This window comes from Anomalospiza imberbis, chromosome 2, assembly GCF_031753505.1.
Source record: "Anomalospiza imberbis isolate Cuckoo-Finch-1a 21T00152 chromosome 2, ASM3175350v1, whole genome shotgun sequence".
Classification (NCBI taxonomy): Eukaryota; Metazoa; Chordata; class Aves; order Passeriformes; family Viduidae; genus Anomalospiza; species Anomalospiza imberbis.
In genome coordinates this window covers 85955296-85981382 of record NC_089682.1, presented here as the reverse complement: position 1 = coordinate 85981382, position 26087 = coordinate 85955296, and the positions used below count along the sequence as shown (strand labels likewise).

Sequence of the window (26087 nt, the reverse complement as noted above, 5' to 3'; positions counted from 1 at the left end):
TATTTATGTCCACTTTAAAAAATAAATACATACAGTAAGCTAAATGCTGCTCCCTCCACACACCTTCATTCTTGGAGAGCATCAGACTTTGATTCTGGTCACCTTGGGGTTTTCTCAGGAGGTGTCACAGAAGCTCAGACATCAGCTCTGAGTTCCCATGTGTGGATGGAAGTCATGGGCTCACAGACACCAAGTTCTCTGAAAGGGTCATCTGAAACTGAGATGGAAATTGTGCTCCTGGCCATGAAACCAAATGACAATAAAAGAAGACTATTTTTCCCGTATTGTTATTTTCTCTCCATGGTGCAAGGGCAGACAAATTTCATTCTCTCTTGTGAGAAAATACCTATCAACAGTATCACCTAAAAACACAAAAGACCAGACAGGCACCAAAATTCAGAATGAATTTTAGAAGGGCGAGGAAAACAGCTCTACTTTTGGAAATCTGCAATAACATTTTGCTGTTATATGATGCAATCAGCTTCCCTCCAATGTTGCCTGGTACAATACTGACATCTTGCCCTTGAAAGTCAAAACCTCTTTGCTAAGGGACCAAAAGAAAATAAAGAGGGTTTAAATTTAAGCACAGCAGAATTAAGAGTTTTAAAAACCATGAACTTGCTGAGAAATGTGGTTTTAAGTAATCCCACTGCTATTTTCCAATTCAGGTTGGGTTTACTTAGTAGCTCCAGCAAATGAGAGAGAGCTTGGACTACACTTTCCATTTCTGGCAGAGGAGGAACAGGAGGAAGAGGAGGCGCAGGAGGTGAGGAAGCAGACATCTTTGATTAACAAGAAAATTAATAAAAGTACTTGCCTGGGAGATGGGCATCCCAAAGACATGAAGCCTCCATGGATCCCTGACCAAGAACTCTCCAAGCAGCACCTTGCCTCTCTCCAGCATGCTCTGGCTTTGTTTTTTTAAAATTTTATTTTGCAGAGGTCTAGCCTCCCAGGTGAGAGATGCAGCCCCTCAGGAAAGCATCCTGGTTCTCTCTCCACCAGGAGACATACATTCTGGCCAAGTGGAGCCACGGAGAGGCAGGAGATGGGATCAGCCAGCCCTGCATGCTCCAAGGGGGCCACTCCAAGCTGCCCTCTCTTGGGAGCCTGGGAGTGGGGAGTTACCTTCTCCCACACTGAGGAAGATCTGCACTGGTTTCGTCATTTCTGTTTTAACAGAAACAAAATGCTTTTGTTCCAAGTGAAATGACAGTTTTCACCAACCTAAAACCAATGTTTCACAAATGTTATACTCTGGACAAACATAAGAAAGAAATCTCTTCTGAAATTATTATAAACAGGTGTACTTTGGCATGTTTAAGCCATTTCTGGAACTGAAAAAATATCCTTTTTGCCCAGATCCATCCATAAGTCAATCCAGTGGGAAATCTAGTTATTTCACCCCACCTATTTGCCAAGGAAATAGAGTTCAAAAGGCACCCAGCTCTGAACAGATATCCACTAGTCAAGAGAGCATAGATCAGTATAGACAAATATTGGTGCAATTTTCTTTCATCTTCCCCAATGCCAATGATATACTGACACCATTCAAGAACATCAGCCTGTGTTTAGAAAGCAAGGTGGTGAGACTGGAGGGGGAAGCAGTTTTAACAACTCAGTACACGGCTTGCTGTGACAAATAGAAAACAAACTTGTTGTTTCCCTCCAACTACACATTGCACTTGTTCCAATTTCTTGTTTCTCTTTCCCCAACAAGTACCCATATCAGAGTTTTCTTTAAGACTTTAGTCAACCTGAAATAAAATTAAATCTACTCTGGATTTCCCCTCATCCAAAACAACTGCTCCTATGACCACTTAGGGGTTTCAATATGTCAGATACTCCTCAGCGCACAAAGTTTTATTTTACTGAGCTGGTATTGCTCTCATACAAGAGCCCATGCTCATGCACAGTCTATACAGCTTCCTTTATGTATACAAAAAAGATGGAAAAATTATGCCCTGCCAAGAAAGCTGCCTTGCCAAACAAGAGCCACCCCCTGAAGGGTATATTTAGAAATCAGAGGACAATTTAAGAAGAGAGTCACACAACATAAGCCAGAAGAGTAATGAAGAGTAGGGAGAGTGGGAGTTTCTTTCAGGTATTGAGCACTCCCAGACTACGCCAGTGAATACCCAGACCGACACGACTCTTTTTCACCTCACCAAGTAACAGCAAAGCCCAACACTTACACAGCATTTTTCATTCATCCATCTCAAATTGCACTGCAGGGACAGTTGAAGTGTTGGATTTAGCATCCCTCTCTGCAAATTGATGCACAGAGCTGCAGTTCAAGGTTGCACAAGGGCAAACACTAGGGACAAATGTAGGCCATAGAGTCGTGTCAGCTGTCGTGGGTGCTGAGCTTGGACCTTCTCTTCAATACTTGATGCAGTTCATCAGCCTTGTGTAGGCAGGGCAGCCCATGGGATCTGTCTGCTCTGTCATTTCATTAGGGACAGTGCCTTCACAGCAAGTGTTTTGCACCAACAAGCAAATCTGAGCAGCACATCCTCTTCAGCCTGCACAGTCCCAGCACAGCTGAGGCTGGTGAGCACCTCTGGAGATCATCCCTCCCAGCTCTCACCCACAGCAGCCTGCTCAGGGCTGCATCCTGTCAGGGTTTGAATATCCCCAAGGATGGACATGCCACAACATCTCTGAGAAATCTGTGTCAGTGTTTGACCTCTCTCAAAGTAAAGACATTTCTTCTTGATATTTAAAAGAGATTTCCTGTATTTCCTTCTATTAGGGGTGCTTTTGTCAAGTCTTGTCCATGGGCACTTACAGAGGAAATCCTGGCTACATCTTTACTTCCCCCATCAGGTGTCTATCCACATGGATAAAAGCCCCCTGAACCTTCTCTTCTCCAGGCACTATCAGCTTCTCCCCATAATGAAGATGCTCCAATCCCTTCATCAGCTTTGTGGCCCTGCACTGGACTTGCACTATGTCCATGTCTCACCCACACTGGGCAGCCCAGCACAGGACCCAGCACTCCAGATGGACATCACCAGTGCTGAACAGAGAGAAAGGATCGCTTCTTTCAACCTGCTGGTGACTGATCACAGCCCTTTCAGCCTGGCACTTCAGCAAGTGTTCAATCTACCTCATCATCCACCTACCCAGTCTGTACCTCACCAATAAGGATTTCATAGGACACAGCATCTAAAGCCTTGTCAAATCTACAAGGAGCAATAGCTACTGCCCTCTCCTCAGCCAATCTAGCAAGTAATCTCTCTGTAAAAGACTAGCCAAAGGATAAAGCATTCCTCCTTCATAAAACTGCTGGCTAAATCTAAACTCCTTCTTGTATGATAGATACTAGGAAGAAATTCTTTACTGTGTGGGTGCTGTGCACTAGAATAGTTTGCACAGAAGAGCTGTGGATACTCCATCCCTGGAAATGTTCAAGGCCAGGTTAGATGGTGCTTTGAGCAACGTGGTCTAGTGGAAGGTGTCTCTGGCCATGGCAGAGGGCTGGAACCAGATGATCTTTAAGGCCCCCTCCAACCCTCTGCCATTCTATTGTTCTATAACTGTCTTTACTACATCTGGAAATAGTTTCTAGGCTTATCTATTCCACCTTCTCTGGGGTAAAGGTGAAGCTGATGAGCCTGTAGGGCCTGAGATCCTCCTGAACTGATACTTGTTTTCTTTCCAGTCCTCATGAACTTTCTCCAATTGTATTTTGCTTTCCCAGACAGTCAGAACGAAGCAGTGTGCTGGATAGACAGCTTGGGGAATGCAGCATTCCAGTGCAGACTTCTGCCTTTGACAGAACAACCAGCCCAAAGAGCCTGTATTTATTCCTCAGCATTTTTCAAACATCTAAGATCTGCTAGGACTGCATGACTGTCATTCTGAATAATGACTGCACCACATGACTTGGATTAGCAGTCACAGGAACAAGGGGAAACACGAGGGACACCCAGTCATGACACAGAGAACCCAGAATGTTGGCAGCAGGGACAGCACCTCCCTTTGGTGCAGGGCTAATCAAACCATCCCCTCTCCTGTGCTTTCAGTGCAAGGACTGCAACATCAACATGTAAAATCAGTTGCAAAAGCCCTCACTGACCAAGGAGTCACACAGATTAGAAATGCACACACCACTTGTTTTCCTTACCCTTGCAGGAGCAGCTGTGCTGTAGCACAAAGGATTTTGTCCATAGGCAAGCCTAAATTGCCTAAGCTGCACCTCCACAAATGAGTAGTCTTGATTTTTTCTTCCCTCTCTCCACTCTTCTAGCCCAGTAGGTGAGATGGGTTTAAAACAAACAAAAATCAGCAAAGCCCAAGGGAACTGAATTTAAACTAGACGCCTACAACTACATTTTCAGTAGCTAAGTTATAAAAGAAGAAAGATAAAAAATAAAATTTCATAAGTGTGAAGGTTGTCACTGGAATATTTTTATCTAAAGTGAGTCACAAAGACTGAGCAGTAGGATTTTTTTTTTCTTAATAACACTGCAAAAAAAAAACTTTAAGTAGCTACCACAGCAAATCAAGAGAATGAGAAAGCTAAAAGCTACACAAAGCACTGGCTCCAGCAGCATGCCAGAAACAACAAGCTCTTCTTACAGACACAGAGAGGTATTTTATTCAAGTGAACAAAACCCACCTCTGCTAACCCAGAGCAGATAGAAATGCAGGGACCAGAAAAGCCTGCAGGCTTTTGAGAGTACCAGAGAAGGTCCTTGTGGCACCTTTCCTATACAAAGGCTGAATCCAAAGTACTAAGAAAGCACATCCTTGATGGGCAGGACAAGGTATGTGAAGTCTGAATGTGATCTGGAATAACACAAAAAGAAAAGTGGGGAAAAAGAAAGGGACAGATACCTTCTACCATTGACCAAGACTGCAATTCAGGGTTTGACATCACTGCAGTTTCTGTCTCCACATGGCTGCTATATGAGTTGGCAGAAATGGCTTGTTATGAGAAAAATAACAGTTCTTAATGTATGCAACAAGTCCTAGGTTAAAACTTCTGGTTTATGCCATGTACAGATCTCCATATAAAGAAACCTACTTCTTTGTATCTATATGAAACAGACTTTAAAAAAGATTTTTTTCTGACATTTTTTGGTTTTGTGTGAAAGTTTAATATTCTTAAGTCATAATGACAACAGGATAAAGAATTCTTGGTAAAGGTTCCATCTTTTTAAACACAAAGTCAAAGGGTACAGTCAAAGAAAGCTCTGCCATCACCTTGATAGGACACAGGGTTGTTTAAAGTGCAATTTCATAGCAAATTAAGACATCCATTTTTTTCCCCGCAGCTTTATGCTTTCAACAGCAGTGGTACCACTCCACTCTGAAGCCAGGTTCTGCTCGAGTGCCAGATCTCCGTGGCTGAGTGTTCTTCGTTGGTATTTTCATTGCAGTAAATTGTAAGAGCCAGAGGCAAGTCAGTGAGATTGAGATGGCTCGTGAGATCATCATGGGAAGAATGAATCATCTGCCTTGGAAATATAAATGTTTATGATCACTGCTTCTATTCTGCACATATATCCTTGAGACACACAACTTTTACAAGGGTGTTGGTATTTATATAATTCCATAAATTTAGACAGTGCATTACAAACACAATACGCAGTTGTAGTTATAAATAGCAGAGCAGCAGGATAGAATTTTCAACTACTTCTTGTTTCCTACACTCCACAAATGAGATGTGTGGCACAAGTTAAGGAACTAAAGGAAAGAAAATGTAGCTATTAGGCAATAAAAAAGCCCCATGTGAGTCTCCTTATTTCAGGTGGTGGAATGGAAGGCTAGACTTCTAGCAAAGAAAATAAAGCCAGTCCCTGAGAGTTAACTGTGACATTTAACCATGACTAAAAGACAAAGAGCAGATTCTGAAGTGTAGGTTTTGAGAATAGAGTCTTTTTGTGGTGTTTTCAGTGTCAATGTGACAATCTAACACCTGCCCTTGATAAGAAGCATTCTGACAAACAAATGCACAATATAATCAAAAGACTAAATTTAGTTTCTAAACCTTGGCTGATGCTTCTTTTTTAGTGCTCACAACACTACGGATGTATGCACAAACCCATGAAGAAAACCAATCACTGGGTGCTGTAGGAGCATTGTAACAATGTACCAAGGCATTCTTCCAGAAGGCCAACTAATAAATTCCCAATGCATATGCAAAAGGTAACCAGTAACTCTTGGTAAGCTTTCTAAACTTCAATAATGATATTGAGGGTTTGCTTCAGGAGTTAATTTGTCAGGCAATAACTGTAACAGAAGTTCAAGCACAATATTGGGCATGTGAGCTCAACCAGCAACCCAGCACTGATGCAAGCAGTCATTGTATCTTTTTTTTTTTTAATAAATAAAATCCGCACCCTCATTTAAATTTCTCTGCTCAATTAACAACTTAATTCAGGGACAAGCAGTACTTTTTGAGCCAGGTCAGTTATATCTTCCATATTTTACACTGGCTATTTTAGATTAATATTGGATATATCTTAAAACAGCTGAAGTGAAACAGTGTGCACTGAATTGCCATTTTGAAACTACACTGAAATACTTCTGGACGCTCAAGATACTCTACACACATCAGACCATAACTTCACATGAAAATCCATCCTACTTGGCTCTGGGGCTGGACTCACACACGTTTCATAAGAAAGTAAGACACTCGGAATTCTGAAGCTCTAGAGCAGGGATCCGCATCTACTCTAGGGAAGGTCATACTCTGTGCCACTGCTGCCTTTGTGCCATGTGGAAATGGAATTACTCGACATGTTTTCCAAGGAAATGGCCACCTAGGGCAGAACAGATCAGGAAAGTGGTTTTAACAGCTCTAAGTATGTACTTTAATGATTTTTTGTTACACTGATGTCTTTCAAAAAGCATCAGTTGGGTAGAAAACGTGAGCCTTTACTGTCCATAACAGACATCCTCTATGGTGCTCCTTCACACTGAATTGATGGGGTTTCCCATGTGTCCTCATCTGCCAACTGAGCCGTCTGTGAAGTCTGATCCACAGGTTCTTTCTCACCCTGGGCTATTAATAATGCAACTTCTTGTCCTCCTTCTAACTGAAGGTCAGAGCTACAAGAACAATTAGATTCATCAGGTTTTTCCATAGAAGGCTCTGCTGTAGGTGTAGAAGACTGTTCAGTTGCTGCTTCAGCCTGTGGTTCTGTTTTAAGATGAAGTCCAAACATGTTATTTCTGATGAGGTATCGAACACACTGCAAAATCACATTCCTTTCATGTCGGATGTCCTGGGCCAGTAACTGGAAATTAAAAAAAAAGAGAAGATGATGCACATTTCCCTCCATTGCTCTGTAGCTGATACTAGCATAGCAACATATACTGATCTACTCAGTAATTTCCAAGATCTTTCAAGTTAAAACAGTTGGCTCTCTCACACAGGTCCTGGACATATGGGGCTGGAGACTGCTATACCAGAGACAATGATGTTCTCATATTATGGACTGTAATACCAGGCCATGCATTCCAGTACATCAAGGTAGTAGGTCTATTATCATTTTTCACACTTTGAGTTATACTGTATCTGCAATTTAATACCCCATGCATTTTTAATTTAAACCCCCTATGAGTAAAAGATAAATACAAGGAAAGGGCATCTTTCATCAGGTACCAGACCATGGATTTAAACAGCAATAACTGGTCTGGGCTATAATACATACACCAACCTAATTCTAGTAGCTTAATCAATTAGGCCTTCCTCATTGACTTTAACTTCACTGAGGTTCACTTTGGTAGCAGGAAAAAGAAACCTATCAGCCAGAGGAGCCGCATGAACCTTTTTCGTTGCGAGTGTCAGCAGGATCTAGTAGTATGAACAAACACAATCTGAGCCAAGAGGCTAAATCTGTAACTACTTGATCATTTGCAGGAGAGCTGTATTACACACTGTGGGAGATTTGGCTAAGTTTGGCTTGTAATGTCACCAAAAAGCTTTTTTTTTTGTTACAAGTTTCAACAGTAGTTTAACCAGCCACTTTTAAGTCTGAATATTTCTACTTAGATCAGTTGCTAAGATGTGTTACAAGCAGCTGACACCTAAAATAAGCCTTCAGAAATTTTCCATGTGGACTAGGAGATGTACTTCAGGGCAGACAAGGGACAGCATAGTGATGTTCTCTTTGTTTGACTGGGAGAAGCTGGCAAATTCCCAAACAGCCAAATTACGGCCCAGCTGGGCTGCAGAGATCACCCTATCAAAGACTGTATCTTTGTATTTCATTTTTTAATGCGGGATGGGTATCAGTGGAGTGACAGTACACATACTTTTGATTTTGTCAGCACAGAGAATGACTAAATACACATTAGTGTTTGCATGTCTATGATAAGCATGTTTTAGTAGTGCCCAAGCTCATTGCTGAATGACTGGCAAGAGATACCTGCAGCTATTCTCCTACCTCCCTTTCTTTTTTTTTAAAGCATCATTTCATTGACACAACAACCTTTTTTTAGCGTTCTAATGCACTTTCTGGATCCATTTTGTAAAATTTCAACCTTGCTCTCTCTCAAGGTTTTTGCACTCTTAACCATTTCTCTAATGACAGTGAAAGCCTACCTGCAAACTTCAGGCCCTCCTCTGTGATGCACAGCCACAATACACATTCTTTAAAAACAACTCTGAGCAATTTGAAAAGGCAAAAACACCTCACTAAAATCCAATTTTAAAAATGGACTATACTGGCAAGCTTCAACTCAGGTTTCCTACATACTGCCAGCTTCTCTCAGCATGTGGGACTTTATCTGACTTTCTTCCAGAGTTGTCACTGCTTTGATTGTCAAAAACTTTGGAGAGCAAGTGATAAAGGCAATTGCATGCTTAGGGAGCTACACAAAAGACAAAGACTTCCTTTTCAGTCACTACAACTTTAATTCTTGGCAGCAATGGTACTATGTACTAAAAAGACTACAGAGGGATTTCTCCCACATCAGCAACTTGGGATGTACCTTATCATGTATCTCTTGCTGAAACATCCTGTGCTATTTCAGAGCTCTGATGTCAGTGGCACCCTGCTTTCTCCTGTGTTTTGCCCACTGCAAGTTCTCCCTTGATGGAGGAGCTTTATGCCATTTATAGAATCACAAGAGTAGTACTGCTTTTGAGTAATAAATACAATAAAATCTCCAAGGTTTTGTTAAAGCTTTCTAAAGAAAAGACACTAAGCTTTGTGGCCAAATGGATTGCTTTGCACTGCTACTGGGAATACCCTGGTCTCAACCCTACAAACCTCTTTCTACCCTTCAGAGACACCAACCTGCTGCTCCTCAAGGCGGTGTCCCTTCCTAAGATTGATCTAAACATGCCTAGAGAAGAAACCCTTCTGCAAGCAGGTTGCAGCTAAACACCACTCTGTATTTTAAGTCACCAACACATTTCTCAACAAGATCTCTTTGCATGTGCAAAAAGAACTGTGTGCTCCTCCAGCAGAGGAAGGTGGCTGAACAGCAAAGCTGGGAGCAAAAAGATCAGATCATGGCTGCTTGGATTACACATTATCAAAACCTATGGATACTGCCACAGGGAAGGGAAGAGAAGAGGCAGGAACAAAGGGCTTGCTCCTTGTGCAGCTCATTTCAGACACATGATTCAGTTGTCATCTCTTGCTTACCAAAGTCAGTTGTTACCTGAATGCACGCCAGGGAATTTCTATTTGTCTGTTAAAGCATCTCCACCTTCTCCAAGTTAAATGCCCACTTTTAAGCCAGGCCCTGTGCTAACAGACTGCTCTAACTTCCCACAGGGAAGAGGAGAAACATTCACAAATAGTTCTACTCTTGCATAGGAGGCATTATTTTAGCATCTTACCATTTCCAGCAGAGTCGGACGGCGCTTGGGAAGGCGAGGTAATGTTTTCCTGCCCCACTTATCAGGCCCTCTGGGGGGACGTGCATTTGAATTCGAGCTCCTTAACGTTGTGCCTGAGCATTCTGGGCGGTTTTGATTTGGTTTCCGACTCTGAGGAGCAGGAGTAGTTTGAGGTGTATTTCTGAGCACAGCCTGGTTTTTCTCAGCTTTTGTTGCAGTCTTGACAGGGATTTCTTAAAGAAAAAGAACACACTTTCATCTCAAACTTAAAAGCCTCTTCAACATGCTCATATCCCTATGTGCTGGCAGTTCATTAGTACTATTCTTGCTCACACAGCCTGATGTGAAGATGTTCAAGGTTTACTTGGAGGAAGGGAGAGTTTTGTTTGGTTTAGGTTTTCTTTTTGAATACAAAGAATAATCTCTAAACATTCACAGAAAGGAAAACAAGGTATTTCAATTCTATAGCACAAAAAGAAAAATAAAAGGAATTGAGATTTTCAAACCCCTGTCTTCTTATTGTTTAAGAAGTACATTGCTTCACATTATAGCTTGCTGCAAATTTGGCTGCTGAGAAAATCATTGTACAGTTAGGGCACAGGATGCCCAAGCTCAATTCACTGTCTGCTAGATGCTCTCTAACTTTGGGTAGGCCACCCACGGCAGGTAAGGCATAGTAAATATTCGCAAAAACAAGCAGCAGCACCACACACTGATGCATACACTCAAGAGAAGCATAAAATCCAAGTAACAGAGTTCAAGTCCTACTGCAACACCCAGCAGCCTTCTATGGAAAAAAGCCCTCAAGGATGTGGAAATTAGTTCATGGATTGACAATAACAGCTTTTTCCTGTTACTATTCAAACATGATTTGAAGTAAGACTGAAAACAGGTTCCTTATTTTCCCCCAGCTAGAGGAGAAAAGGCTTGGGAAATTTGACAACTTAATCAAAGACATTTTATGCCTCCTCTCTCAACCTAGGACATGCTGCTGAGAAAAGGACAGCAAAAAAAGCCACAGTCTGGCTTGTAGTCCCTGTCACTGCAGGGTAGAAGGGGAGAGGAGAAGGGCAGAAGTTGTTTCTACATACCTTCGGGCTCGCTGTCGGATGCGCTGCCATAGTTGACCGACAGTGCGCTAAGGGCAGAGGTCACCTGCCTGGGGACAACCATCGTTCCCAGTCTGCCATCTTCCTCAGCTGCCTCATCCTTGTCAGATTCTGCAGGGAACGAAAAGGCAAGAGGGATTTTTCCCATCAATCCTGCCAACAGCCAGCCTTGCCGCCAAATCCTCGTCTCAGCACCACACACACCTGATGTTTGGCACCATTGCTCAGTGCTGTGGACTGACAGAAAACCCCCCACATTTGTCTACCCTCTACAGACAGGTGGTGGCAAACTGGTGCCTCCACTGGTTTGTAGTCCTGCCAGCAAAGCTACTGAAACAAGAAGTTTCCTGAACACAAGCTTGAGCTTTCTGCTTCCTTCTTTGTATACCAAATATAGTTATAATTTTGTTATCAAGTGTAGGTAAAGAGAGAGAGGATTTCATAATATGTTTTGAAGTTTTGCTGGATTTAGTTCTGAGATGAAGGAGAAGGATTTAGAAGCCAGTTGGGGGGGATTAAAAAAAAAAGGAGAATCAAAAAGATGCATCTATACAGTAAAATCATGGATTTGGGCTGTATTTTTTTTTAATTCTGCTTAATTATATTGTGTTTGTTATTATTTGTTCTGGCTATATTTCTCAATTGTATAAAAAGTTGCAACTAGCTTTAATACTGTGTAATAAGGGAGTACCACATTCCTTTTCTACCTACTATAAGAGAGGTTACTAGCTGTACTTTGGCATAATTAGACCTTTTATCATTAAGTAAAACACAGATGCTGCAGGGAAAAATAGATATATTTAAGCATTCTTAAGTTTCCCAACACGCAAAGATTAATGGAATAAACAAACTGCATAGGGATGTTGAGTTCTTGTTCTCACTAATTGAAGATTATGTTTTCAAGAGGAAAAATTCAGCCAGACTATCTTTCCAGGGAATGTATTCTACCCTAGTTGCTAAAAATAGCCAGAGTGTAAGTCAGCTTACATGTCATATTCTAGGAGTACTGCATCACTGATGACTGTATTATAAATAGTTAGATGTGAAGAATTTATACTGCTGCCAGCATGAGGAAACATGCTCACAAAAAAAAAAAAAATCCACCAAAAAAAAACAACCCAAAAAAACCTATGCAGGAATACTTCAGAGAACACGTACATAGGGAGAATATCAAGAGTAATAACAATTCAAATACCAACATTTTAAGTAATTCACTTAACGCATAAAAGGAAATCTATTTGTTTACCCTTTCTAAATACTGTTTTTTTCAAAACCACAAAGGGATATTTAACAGTCTTTAAAAATCATTTTGCTGAAGTACTTCATTCTTGTTTTATAAATATTTTCTTATCTCAAATGTTAATTTAGCAACCTAAGTTGGTGCTGCATGGCCTTTAGACTACTGTACAATATTTTCATCAGAACATGTAAATGCTGCACACAAACTTCATATCAGACTTCCAAAATGGTGACTAGCAAGCACAAAGTCTCAGCATCTACACTTTAAAAAAACTATTTAAAATAAAACTTCTCCAAGTTCCTTCATCTTACCGACATCACCGTTTGCCAGAAGACCAAGAGGGTCCACGTCTTTCTCATACGCTTTGTCTGCCAAAGCATTTTGCTTTTCATGTTCCTTTTCACATGTGCTGTTTTCTGGTCCATTGGCTTCATTTTGAGTTCTAGGTCCATGATTGTCACCACCATTTTTCCTAAATTTCTTCCAGAACGGGCGCCATTGCCTTCTCCTGTGTCTTCGTTGATGCCCAAGAGCCTCTCCATTTTCTGGAGGTTTCCACATCCCCTTCATTTTGCTGGAGAATAGAAACAGAAAGCTCATACAGATGATAAGCTATGAGAATAAAAACAACTGATGTAACCAAATAGCTCAGGCCTTTGTTTAAGGTTCAGCAACACAGAATGATGCCAGGACTTACACCACTTCAGCTAACATGAGGTGACAGACTGTAAAATCAGTCACACCTCATCTCAGGCAGGGCAATGGGACAAAGCAGGAATTGAATTAACAGTTTGAAGCTCATCACTTTAGTTTTTAGTTTTCGACAAGCCAAAGGTACATGGGCTAATAAAGTTCCTCAATAACCTGCAGCATGAGGACGTGGCGTTTTTATTTCAGATAACAAAGTCAACAAATACTCTCTTCACTTGAGCATTAAATTCAAACCAGTGGCAACATGAAGTTAAAAAGAAAGCAACTACTATAAACATTCTTTCACTGGTGAAGTCTCTTTTTCCTTAGTTACAGCTCTGAGAAGTATCTTGCTGCACCAAATCCATTCAGCCATCTGACACCATCAGCTGCAATGACTACCTACTCCCGCCTCCAACCAACATGCCATTCATCTTTTCCATTCCAAGGAAAAGAAATAAAAGAAATGTCCATTAGGATAATGCATTTTTTTAAACTTGAAACAAAATAACAAGTCCTGAAACATAGGAAGAGCACAGCATGCTGGTTCTACTTATCTTTCACAGCTCCATTATCTTCCAGGTTATCCTATAAACACATGTTGATAGGAATATACCTGGAAAGCTTAACAAACTCTGGTCGAATTCTATAGATACAAGAATAAATGTGACCAAGAGAGAAAAGCAAATACAGAAGGGACAGCTGAAGCTTCCTGGAAATATTTATTTCTAAGGAACAGAAACTTAATTCAACAAAACAGGACTGTAACTAATCATCAGTACATTACAACAGCAAAAACTACACAAGATCTCCTGTTCTGAATGAGCCCCATGGTTGGTTCTGATCAGTCCTCCCTGCCTCAGCCTCACCTACAGCATGGCTGAGATCCTGCCATCTCTCACGTGGGATGCTGTGTTTGTCTGGCATTGCTAAAATCTTGCAGCAAGGTGTTAATATTTCATGACAAAGGACTTCTATTTGTTTGTCTTCATTCTGAGGTCTAAACAAGTCATTTAGTACCCCATCCTTCTTGAGTTACAAGAAACAGCGTGTAATTACACTTTATTCACCTCTTCCACCTATGCAAACTTTCTAGGCCTCCATCCCACAGCCCTTTCAAGCCACCCGCTACTTTGTTTGTTCAGAAATGTTTCCATTACCAGCATTCCTCTCTTCCATGCTTTTCTGGCTTCATCAAGTCCTTCTTTAGAGGAGAACAGGGCCTGTCATAGCATTCAGAATGACTTTATATCACAACAAAACATATTTAATTTCATTCTCCAGTCATTTCACGACAGTGTCTAACACTGATTGCTCATCCCTGATGGTATCACCCACCACAGTGTTCCTGTGGCACAAGTGGCAAACCACTGCCTTCCAGTGCATCAGTCCCTCACCCACAAAAGAAGGCTAATATTATCTCCTATGATTCAACTCCAAAAAGAGAAAAAACTGCAAATTTCTCAATTTGTACAACCAGGCTCTAAATTCAGCATGTTGCACAACCTAGACGATATTGAGCAAATACAGTCTTAATTACAGCTGTTGTCCTTGACCAAGGGTTAGAAACAACTTTCTAAATTCTCAAGGGCCTCAAACACCCAGAAAGAAACCCCAAGGTCAAAAACATGTCCCGACAGACATCAGCTTGGTATCTGCCTTCTGCCATTCCCTTGGAAGATATCCTGCTCTTCATTCTCCATTCAGAGGGCATGGAGAGCTGTGCACTATTACTCAGGTGTTGTGAGACAGACAGGCTTCCAAAGTGGTCCTTCTGCATCTCTCATCTCACACACAGGGATGCTGAGACTTAGGAGTTGCAAAGCACTTTTGACAACCACAAATGGAAAGCACCATGGAAGTGTTGAGCATCTAATCCTTTCTAAATCTTACTTAGCTATTTGCTTTAATAGTACAGCTTGCAGGGAACAGGCTGTATTCTATTTTTTCTTCACACATCAGTAAATTTGCCAGATAAGCACCAATTCCAGAATCTTTACTGCTGATATACAAAGCAGAAACAACAGATTATGGACAGTTCACCAAGTCTAGAGTGCTAAGGGGAAGGAGGGAAGAAGAAGAGATTTCTAGAATGAACTAGAATAAAAAATTGCTACACAGACGTAAAGAACCTGCAATTTTGAGGGCTTTTCTTTCCAAAGAGTTTTCCAGATATAAACCTACTAACAAATGTAACAGTATGGAATTGCTGATGGAAATTTAAGGCTACTTGATGCATCTGACTCACAGCCACAAAAGTTAGCAAATAAAACCTGTAGACATCAAAGAGTTTGTTACTGTGACAAATGTCATAATATATATGTTATATATACACATATATATACAATATATATGTTTGCAGCTTTAGTTTCAATGCCCAGGTTTGGTTCCCTGGGTGCAAAGCACTCCTGCAACTTTATATCCTTTAAAGGAAGTTTTACTTCAGTCTTCTATAAACCTTTCCTTTCAGTCATGAAAGGCAACTGATTGAGTGGGGGCAGGCAAGCGCTGGATCTTCTGAAGAACATGCTTCAACAAGGTAATTTGCACTGTCCATATCTAAAAAATTACACTAACTTCTTATTCTGCACTAACTCAACCATTTTACCATGGTGCAAGTTTGCAAGTTTTGTTTTGTTCGCTGTCATCCCCTACACAAAAAGCTAGGCAAACCCCAGCTGCACTTCCATGCAGCAGAAAATGGCATTTAGCAAGAGAAGAGCCCCTTAGGACTGAGTCTGCTCCTGTCTTCCAGCTCAGTCATTCTAGTTTAAACAAATGATATTTTAGGAGTGTGGCTCATTATAACATCTTTTTTAACAAAACAATCTTCCCACAGGTCCTAAAGCAGAGCTAATGAAGTTAGCTGGTTCCAGCTAACAATGAAACTGAGAGAGAAGAACAAAACCATGCTGGAAAATAATTTATAAGGCAATGAACAGATAAAAATCCAAGACGAGTAACCACTAGCTTAGAACAATTGTAGCAGATAGATTTAATGTTATTTTCATACAGTTTTCGTTATAACTTAAGTAATGCTGCTTCTTTTTTCTACCCTCCATCATCTTTATCTTTTCACCCTCCTCACTTGACTACTGATTTATTATCAGAAAGGAGAAAAAGTAAGAATAAAATCTCTGTTGGCCATTTTCAGGTAATAAAGGATTAAATAATGTGGAATCATTATGGTGCATGACTTTTGCCCCCATTACTACTTCTTAAGAGACCAACGTTATGCTGATCTAATGAATGGCCACCAGAAAGTGATTTTCTCAAACAAGCCAGAATACCAGATTTTTAATGTAGTTATTGTTTCGTTTAACTGAAGTGGACTTTGAAGGACTATGAAGTAAACAAAATATTACATGAGCAGTTTGCCAAATGGCCTGTCCTCTCTTAAAGGGCAGCCAGATTCTGTATACAGTGGAAGCAGCAAGTGCTGGGAGACCACAGTAAGAGAGCATACTTTTGTGGGAGGAAAGCAACAAGCCTGGTTCAAAACACTTACCCAAACTGCTGGGTAGTCAGCACTTCTCCCCTTTCCTCCTTCTGCATCTGCATTTCCTTCTTCCTTTCAATGTTTGCCAAAGTAGGAAAATTTCTAGAAAAAAAAAAAATAGTTTCACTGGCACTTAAAGGATCCACTGTAGTTTCTCAATTCCCCCCTTTACCAAATCAGCTTCCTCTATAAACATTAATGATTTTTTAAAAATTTCAAGGAAGTTCAACTGTTTCTTTCTTAAAAAGGCATTAGTGAGGAAAAGAAACCTGAGTGCATTTAGACTTACATATCCAGACGCAACGAACAAAATAAAAACAAAATTCTAAAAATCTATCACGTTAGCATTATTAGATTTACCATACCACCAAGCAAGGTGGTACAGACAAACAGTTTGGTTACAGTCATGGACCCTCTTTTTGCCCCAGCACATAACAGCATGATTTAGTCATGCTATATTATTTCTATGGAGCTTCAATTGGATTATTTGAATGACATACCTTTAGCAAACTAACTGCTGAGTTCTTGTAAAAAAATAAAAGGTTATATGAACAGCATCTGGGTGCACAAGATTCCTTAATATGACAGGGAAAAGCACACAAGTTCCTTCTCGAGTAATATTTAACATTGTGCTTGCACACTGACCTCAAGTTCACCAGAATTACTGCCCCTTTTTAATTCCAGGTTCAAGAAAAATTGCCAAAGCATGCAGATGAAACGAAATCTACTATTACAACCATCTCCCAAAACATCCCATCTCTTCCATTCCCTACCTCCCATAACATCCTTCCATCCAGACAAATGCCTCGCTGGTTCTAACATGCAGAGCCTGGGCAGCAGGCTTTTTACCATCAAAGCCCAAAAATGGCTACACTACTTGCTCTGCAAACATTAGTTAGCTAAATGCCAGTGCTTTGAGATAAAGGTGGTAAATGAGAAACACACGCACACGCTCCCCCAGTTTCTGGATAGAAACACAAAGAATAAATATTTGATGTCTATTAAAATGGAGTAAAGAGAAACATAGAACAGCTTCTCACTAAAAATAGCTATCAAAAAAGACATGAATCTTTCTTTAAATTTTTAATCTTATCACATGCATTTCCCCCATATTACAGCATGAATGCTAGGTGTCACATTGATTCAAGACATCTTCAACCACATACCAAGGGAAAAAGAGAAGCATTTTCTACAAGACAAACCTAAACACACTACAGAACTTGTCCCCTTTAAGAGGATTTGAACATGAGCTGTCAACATCTATTTTCTTTGGATTTCTCCCAGAAATCTGCCATACAGCTCAAGTGAGCACAGGGATGTGATGTTTTACCTCTGCTCCTCCCTGTTAGTTAGATTTGCTCATCCATGTTACAACATTCTCAGCACCCAGCAAACGTGCAATGAACTCTTTAATCTCAAAAGCTTTGCACTGACAAAGACCCCTATGCTCCGCAGTTTTAGGAGAAGGTGCTTTCCTTCAAACACAAAGGCTCCCAGGAAGACAGCAAGCCATAAAACAAGTAGTTATGCTCAAAACATCCCCAGGGTTATTGTAGAGATTGCGGGGGGGGGGGGGGGGGGGGGCGGGTAGGGTGTTTTAAATATAAGGGAAGACCCTAAATACTAGAGCAAAGGAGTCTTCAAATGCTCCAGCACTTATGCTGATTAAGGGCATATTCAGACATGCTCTCTCAACACGATTTGAGACATGAATGCCTCCCACTTTCATTCCTGTGAGTTACCACTCCCTCCACGAGCCACCGTAATGGACTGCACCAAGGCTTTCAGTTCCATTTAACTGCCAAGACTGACAGATTTCTCCTAAACCACCCTTCCAGCTGACACAGGCAGTAACTGACAGCTGGCGAGAGCTCAACTCACAAGTCCCAGTATGCCTGCAGAAGCACATCTGAAAGCATCTGTAGTGGCTGTGTTTATTTTCTCCAGCTCATCTCAAATGTTAAATGGCATTTTACTCACTGCCTTTACCTCATGCCTTTACTGACTGAGCCTCCCCACATAAAAGGTGATATGCTTAAATCCCAAGAGCTGACTTGGGTTTGCACCCTTCTAAGATGGCAAGCTTTCCACCCCTCCTAAGAAAATGATGTTCCTAAAATGTTACCTACAAACACCACTGAAGCAGAAGTACCCCAGCACTTATGCCTTGCAAACAACTTGTCAGAGCTTGAATAGAAACAGCTTCATCAGTCCCCACAGGGCTTTACAAACCTAAGCAACTTATTGTAAAAGGGAGAGTTACATCAGGATGTGATGGTCTGGCACAGCAGACTTCATGAAGCCAGTACAGCCTGAGAAGGCAGCCCTCTTTCATAGCAGCTGCAACTCCCAACAGTACACACTTCTACAGTCCAAAGTTTTTCAAAATAAATTGATAATATCAGAAAACTGCTCTTCAGGCTAAAATGAGTATATTAAATATATCCCAACAAAACGAGACATGTAGGGAAAGGATACCCTAAAGCTTCTAGAGGCAGGAAACAGTGACACTGAGCATAACCAATAACACGTGTCTTAGTGAATAGATTTTTTTTTTCAATAAATGAGCACATTAGCCACAGACATGCATTTTTTATAGGCCCGCATACTTTATCTTGCTCTCATAAACATTGAAGTAAAGCAGCTCTTAGTGAGCAGTGAAGAAACAGAGCTTTGCCAACATCTAACAGAAAAGAGACCTGTTTCCATAGCAGTTTACACAATGAATTCCTGAGTCAAGAGTTATACAAGTTCATAATTTTAATAGGAACAGCACTGCGAGCAAAATGCCTCAAAAATTTCTTGAGCTGGTCTTAATTGCATATGCACAGCCAACAGCAAAGGAGACATGATAGCCCAAAGGGAACAAAAATGACCCAACAGAGCCGATAAAATCTTGGCTTAACTCTCCCACATCTGATTTAACCATATGTTAGTTGAGGCAGTTTCATTGCGAATCTATCCCAGCAGATCAGAGTAAACTTTATTGTATCTATGTTTACCTTGATCTGCTGACAAATCCCTTCTACTTTGTTTTGTCTTCTCGCCTTTTACCAAGTTACAAGAAATTATTTTCTATATGACATTCTTCACTACTATGAACGCAACGCCAGGGAGGATTCCCAACTACTCTAGGATTATCATTATGCAACTAGAAAACCACAAATTAATTAAAAGTGGTGTGTTTAACAGTACTGGACTTCAAGCACCTAGCACATGCTCAGCCTGTGAGATGTACTGCAAGGAAATACAACAGACAATTCCTATCTGAACAAACCAATGCCAAGAGAATAAAGAAAGTGGGGCAGGAAGGGGAGAATTCACAACACACAACCTCAAGAAAATCCCCCAAAGTTATATTAAGAGCTAAGCAAAAATAAATTTAATTATTTGCTTTAACACTAAAGCAGCATTGCCACATTCTTACTAATAGCCATTGCTCAAGAAATGTTGGTGAGAAACAGATGGGCAGGCAGGACCCAGATCTCACTTGTGGAGTAGGGAAGACAGCAATACCTCATTCTGACACATTAAGGAAATGCATTGCAGATAATTCTCTTTAAGCTCATGTTAAAGAAAAAATATGCTGAAGACAGCACATTTCTCAACACTTGGAAAGGACAGGACAAATCAAAACAAGAAAAGTTGATGTCAGACTTCACAACCATCTGTCTGCAAAACATAGGGAAACCCTGAGATCCCATGGAACTTCATCTCTATTGATCTTTACTTAATTAGATTTCTTGGCTCAGCAGGTTCAACAGGAAAACAGCATTCCAATCCAGCATGCTTCATCCAGACATACTCCTTTACCAGCTCTCCTCCTCCTCTTTCCTCTGTGTGAGTAAGGCTACACTTTAAACACAATCTCTTTCTTGAAGATTTTAAGCAGGATACACAATTGATCAACACAGCAGCTAATTAAAAAGAAAAATCTCAACTCTGCAAGTAATTACTTATAACGGCTGAAAGAACAAGCAAGACAGGATGCAGCATGGAAACACACATATTAAATCACTGCAACCTAATTAGGAACAAACTATTAATGACCTAAAAAGATTAATTCTTAGTTCTGATTGGAGCTTCCAGAAAGAAAAAGGCTTTTTCCTGTCACCATAAACCAAAACTGCTTAATAGCTCAGACTCCCTCTGGTGTCCCTTTTTTCTGTACAATGCAGTGTTTACTGTGAGTCAACAGCAGTCCTTCAGTACTAAACTGATGCTTTGCTTGTGACCCAATTAATGCTGCACAAAAGTTCCAGCTGGCTGTTGCTCTCTGCCTGCCTCCCTCCCACCCCCTTTTTTTTTAATTAAAAAAAGAAGGATGCTCATAGAGCTTCTTCGCTGTACAAAGAGTAACAAAAGCCACCCAGGCAGTCATTCTACACCCATCCATCACAGCTAAATACAATGCCCACAGAAGGCCTGAAGTACCAAGATAAGGCACTACTCCATCTAGTGGCCTTGGCTCAGACACTCCTAATTCCAATCCCCCATTTCTGGTTGGTGGCTGTGACCACGCGATTTCATGTCCTTTGATTTTACTGTGCTGCAGCAAGCAAAAGCTTCCAGCAGTGCTGTATCACAGCCAAATCATATTCACCTATAGAACCAACATGAGATCCTTCAGAAGCTCAGCAAAACCATCTCAAGCAGAGAGCATCACCCTTACAATGAAATGCAGATAAAGGCTAATGTGATTTGCAGCACCCCCTCCCCACAAAAAAAAAGTCTTATTCATAATTTTACGTTCAATTCCCACTTCCCCAATGTTCTAGTAGAGCACATACTGACATACACGCCTTAAACATCATTTCAACACTTAAACCTCAGCATCAGCTGCTGGACAGGAACTCTCCTCAACACTTCCCAAAACAGAGAAGTGTATGAAAAGTTGAAAATGAGTAGCAAAGACTCTCTTAGAGACTGCATACGAGTATGGCTCTTCTTCCCTGGAGTCACCATTAGAAAATTAGGTCACCAAAAAAACCCACAACAGCAATATGTAGATTGAAAGTAAATAAAAACCAAGCCCTCAAGCATCTTTTGAATAAAAGGAAACCTTGGAAGGAAAACTAATCTCGCACCAAAACTTGCCTAATCTAACACCAAACTTATATTTGCACAGATCACAACCAATTTTTGTCTGGTTAATGAAGGCATTTCAAAAATGGGAGAAAATAATCTCTTGTTTCCGTATCAAAAAAGGGTTTTTTTTAAAGAACCTATGGATTATTTAGATTTGTAAAAAATGAACAGCAGGTGCAAGCAACAGTTGACTGCTGTGATGTGCTGACATAGTGGTAAGATTTCCCTTTGCTCTTTGGAAATTTGCAGAAAAAGTGGAAACCATGTCCAAAGAAAAACTGAAACCTCCAAGAATGAAATTAAATAGGTAGAAATTTTGCTTCTCCATACAGGAAAAAATGGGTGGGAGGCAGTTAAAAAATTCTGCAATAAATTCCATTAATTTTTCTTTTTCAACACAACAGTGTAAAAACATATCAAGGGAAGTGAAGTTCAAATCAAGAACACATTAGCAATGCCTTCTGACATGGATGCAAGGTGGATACACCAGTAGGATTCCATCAGACCACTGGGTTTCTTTTCACTAAATAAACTCCACGTGACTAGTACGCTGCCCTAACTCATCACCACTGATCTCAAAATTAAATATATATCACTTCCCATTCTGCATACAGGACTCTTGCTCGTGGAAACAAAACTTACGCACTGATCACTTGCAAGACTACATTCTAAATTATCAACAGACATGAGGAAAGCCTGCAGCATCTTTCTCCTGCTGCGAAAATGTGGATTTTAATCCACTGAACTCTGAAAGAAAAAAAAAAAAAAAAAAAAAACAAATCTGGGAGATAAATACTTCAATCCCAGTCAAGATAAAAGTTACACCCTGTTATATCACAGGATAAGAAATAGTGAGAAATACTGCTTATAGGAGAATTTTACCTTGCACCCTGCATACAATGTAAGTTAGACGACCTGAGATTGTATCATTCATGGTTTCTGTTCTCTTTCACTAGAAAAGAATCAATCAACACAGAGAGCCCTTAAAAATTAGGAAAACTCCCTGGTGTGGTCTACTGGGACAACTTAAGCTGGGGAAATCTGCACACAGTATTACAGTTATAGTCAGTACAATAGTTCCAGATTTTTAAATTATTAAAAACCACCACACAAACATTTCTGACCTAAAATGTGATCCGTGGTGAGGCTAAAGGGAATGAGACATTCACCTAACCTGGGATACCACATCAAGCATCTGGGAAAGCTGCTTCCTTCTCAGCTGATACCTTGCCTTCTATTATAATCTTCTAAATTATTATAATCTCTGCAGCTCACACTCTTCTGGCTCATGCATTCTGCCACAGATCACTGCTGCAGGAGTTTTGGAGGGTCAATGGAACAGCAGAAACAGCAAGTTATGTGTTGCTCCTGCCCTTCAGCTGTCATCTCATGCTCCCACAGGGAAAATACAGTAAAAACAAATCCATAGGCATAAGTCTTACCTTTTTCTTTCTTCTCTCCATCTAGCAATCTCTTCTGGACTATCTAATTTTATTCTTTTAGCACCAGGTGCATGTGCCTAAGGAAAAAGTATTTCAGAGGTGTTTAAAAGGGGAAGGAAAAAAACAGAAGTTAAAAAATAAAACATCATTATGTCAGGTATAGTGGTATCACATTGATTTCATCTCCAAAACTGGTGAGACTCTACACAGAGATGAAAATTGAATCCATTAAGAAAACCCCATAGTATTTAACAAATTGTCATTCACAAAATTGTCTTTAATCAGATTCTCCTCAGAGGTGATACATTTTCTTTCCAGATGAATGAAAGGAAACCGCTGAAGAATGAGAAAAGGGGCTATGGTAAAGATGGCACAGACTCCTATTTCGGGCCCAGAGGGTTACCTACATTCTTCCAGTGTATCTGAACAATCTTCTCATGGGCGCTGAAATTGCAACCTTCTTCTGAGCACTGCAAGATAAGAGGGTGAACTTAAAACATACAAAAATTTACACAAATTATAAACAAGCTTTTCAGCACACTTCAAATAAACTCAGTGCCAGTTGCCTGTAGAGTTTTTTGTGCAGGCTGGGTAAGTTACCCTGTTTGCTAGCAAAAGTGATTGTAAAAACAGCAAGCAGGGATAAAGTACTTTTCAATTTCATCTGGTTCTAGAATAACCAGCATAGGCAACATATCTGATAACTGAAAAGAAAGTGGAGTTTATCTAAGATAAAGATTTGCACGACTCTTCAATCTTGATACTTGCAAATTTTATAATTTTCAATAAAGGAAAATTTTAAAATGTTTCCACACAAAACCCATACATGCTATAGTGGTGTCAATGAATTAATTCCTATGACTTAGTAATACTTTGCAAGAAAAACAGTTTAAAAGGCTCCAGTAATAAAACCAAAAATACAGCTGAAGCCTCCCCTATGTATAGCATTCAGAAAAAAATCCCCCACTAATACTTGACATAGCCCTGGGATCTCCTTCCTATGTCTGTTGTTCAAAGAGTGACTACAGCTAACTGCTTGTCAGGCACAAAGGAAAAAATCAAAGTGTGAATAAAAGAAGCCAAACTTATTAACCTGTTTATGCTGTGAAATGTGCTCATCATACTTCTCCTGGTTTTTATAGCCACGGTCACAGGTATCACAGTAATGAGAGAAAACTGGCTCTTTTTTCTTTCTGGTCTGAAAAAAAAAAGAAGAAGAAATAATCTCAGGATTGCAGTCACAAGATATTCCTGTGTCATGAAACACTATTTGTATTTTTGTTAATAAAGCAGTTACGTGTTTCAAAAGTTTCAAAGACAAGCTAACATAATACGAAAGTCAAGTTTCAATTATTTCTCTTCTAAACAAAGTGCCCTGCACTCAGCTCCTCCCACTACCACCTTTCAATCAATTACTGCTTCTGCAAACACACCAGTCTCCTGGTACGTACTTCACGAGGGCTGTGAGATTTACGCTGAAGCCCCATGTCTCTTCCCTACCAAGACAGACCATGACTGTTCTACCACGGCAGGTACAAGTTCAGAGGGCAGCACAGACCCTGCCTTCTCTCACTACACACATCAGTGCCATCTGCCTGGCTGGTCTTGACCGTGTAACAGAGCACAAGTGTAATTTAGGCAGTTGGGCATCACCACACTAAGGCGACATAAACCTGTGTAAGAATTTGGTTGACATGTACCTTTCAAGAGCTACAGACTGTCACGTTTGCTCTCTTCTAAGGGCAAGCAGGTCAGACAGGATTATGGGATCTCTATAGTGCCTTGGGACAAGTCCCATAAGACTGACACCATCACAGAATGGTTTTGGGTGGCAAGAGACCTTCCAAGATCATCTGGTTCCAACTCCCCCACCAGGGACAATCTCTGACTAGATCAGGCTACTCAAAGCCCTATTCAATCTGGCCTTCAACACTTCCAGGGACAGGCCAGTCACAGCTTCTCTGGGCACTCATCTTCTCCTTCATTATAAAAAAAGTCTTCCTTATGTTGAATCTAAATCTACTCTGCTTCAGTTTAAAACCATTACTCCTTGTTCTATCACTACAGGCTGTACTATGAAGTCTATCCCTGTCTTTCTCCTAAGTTCCCTTAAAGTACTGAAAAGATGATGCAGGGTTCTGCCTGAAGCCTTCTCTTCTCCAGGCTGAACAACCCCAGCTCTCTCAGCCTTCACAGGAGGTGCTCCACCCCCTAATCATTTTCATGGCCTTTCCCTGACCCATGCCAACACGTGCATGTCCCTCTTGCACTGGGGACCCCAATCCATACCTTTGGCTTGTTATTTTCTTCTGGACAATGTTTATTAAATGCAGGCGCTTGCTTGCCCTGCCGTTTCTGGGAGAAATTACCATTTCCACCTTCAGAACAGAGAAAAAAAATAAAAAATGAGCCATTCACAGGTAAAACATCCCCCTCCTACCTCGGTGGCCAACAGAGAAGGATCTAGGGAAGAGATAAGAGAGGGCTGCATGACCAACATGCTTGGAGGAGTGTCCTGCAGCTCCAAGGGTTCAGGACAGCCCCAGAGCCCCTGCCTGCGAGGGAAGGGAAGGAGCCCACGGACCCCAGAGAGGGCTTCTGCCCTGCCCCTGCCCCTCACCAGCGTGCGGGCCCTGCGGTCGCGCTCCGTAGGCCGGCGGGAACCAGGCGGCAGGCGAGGTGTAGCTATGAGGGGGAAGGAAGCTCTCGGGCTGCGGGTAGCTCTGAGCCGGCGGGTAGCCCTCGGCGGGCTGGGAGTAGCCCTCGGGCTGCGAGAAGTCCTGGGCAGGCTGGGGATAGCTCTCGGCAGTCTGGGAGTAGCTGTCGGCGGGAGGGATGCTCTGGGCGGGATCCGAGTAGCTGTCGGCGGGTTGCGAGTAGGACTCGGCGGGCTGGGAGTAGCTCTTGGGCTGCGAGTAGGGGTCGGCGGACGCGTACGTGCTGTCGGGCGGCGGGTAGCGGCCGGGCGGGGGGTAGGGCACGGGGGCAGCCCAGAAGCTCGTGTCCCAGGAAGGCGGCGGGCAGAAGAAGGGTGGGGGGATGCCCGGCGGAGGCAGCCCCGGTGGGGGCGGCGGGTACCAGGCGAAGGGGTTCATGTCGGGCCCGGAGAGGCCGCCCGGGTGTGCAGACCCCGCTCCGCGATGCTCTCGCACCACCACGTGGGGCCCTCCGGCGGCGGCCGCTGAACGCGTCACGTCCGGGCTGAGGA

The 26087-nt window shown here is 41.5% G+C and overlaps 1 protein-coding gene across 1 annotated transcript; it reads right to left on the bottom strand.

Annotated features, from left to right (window-relative positions):
* Positions 1–6803: 6803 nt before the first annotated feature.
* Positions 6804–26076, bottom strand: NUFIP1 (nuclear FMR1 interacting protein 1). Its single transcript, XM_068182214.1, has 10 exons — positions 25500–26076; positions 25169–25257; positions 23973–24077; positions 23287–23349; positions 22880–22956; positions 16359–16451; positions 12472–12734; positions 10903–11031; positions 9812–10044; positions 6804–7253 (listed from the first exon to the last, which is right to left on the bottom strand). Exons 1-10 carry the CDS (start codon positions 25972–25974, stop codon positions 6915–6917), a joined length of 1866 nt encoding a protein of 621 aa, XP_068038315.1. The 5' UTR covers positions 25975–26076; the 3' UTR covers positions 6804–6914.
* Between the last annotated feature and the right edge of the window lie 11 nt (positions 26077–26087).

Excerpts from the sequence above, each read along its gene's own strand:
- NUFIP1 (XM_068182214.1), bottom strand. The coding sequence starts at position 25,974 with ATGAACCCCTTCGCCTGGTACCCGCCGCCCCCACCGGGGCTGCCTCCG. Across the intron at positions 24,078-25,168 it reads AAGAAAATAACAAGCCAAAG|ACCAGAAAGAAAAAAGAGCC; the intron begins GTATGGATTGGG and ends TTTTTTTTTCAG. Across the intron at positions 23,350-23,972 it reads ACATTTCACAGCATAAACAG|TGCTCAGAAGAAGGTTGCAA; the intron begins GTTAATAAGTTT and ends CTTATCTTGCAG.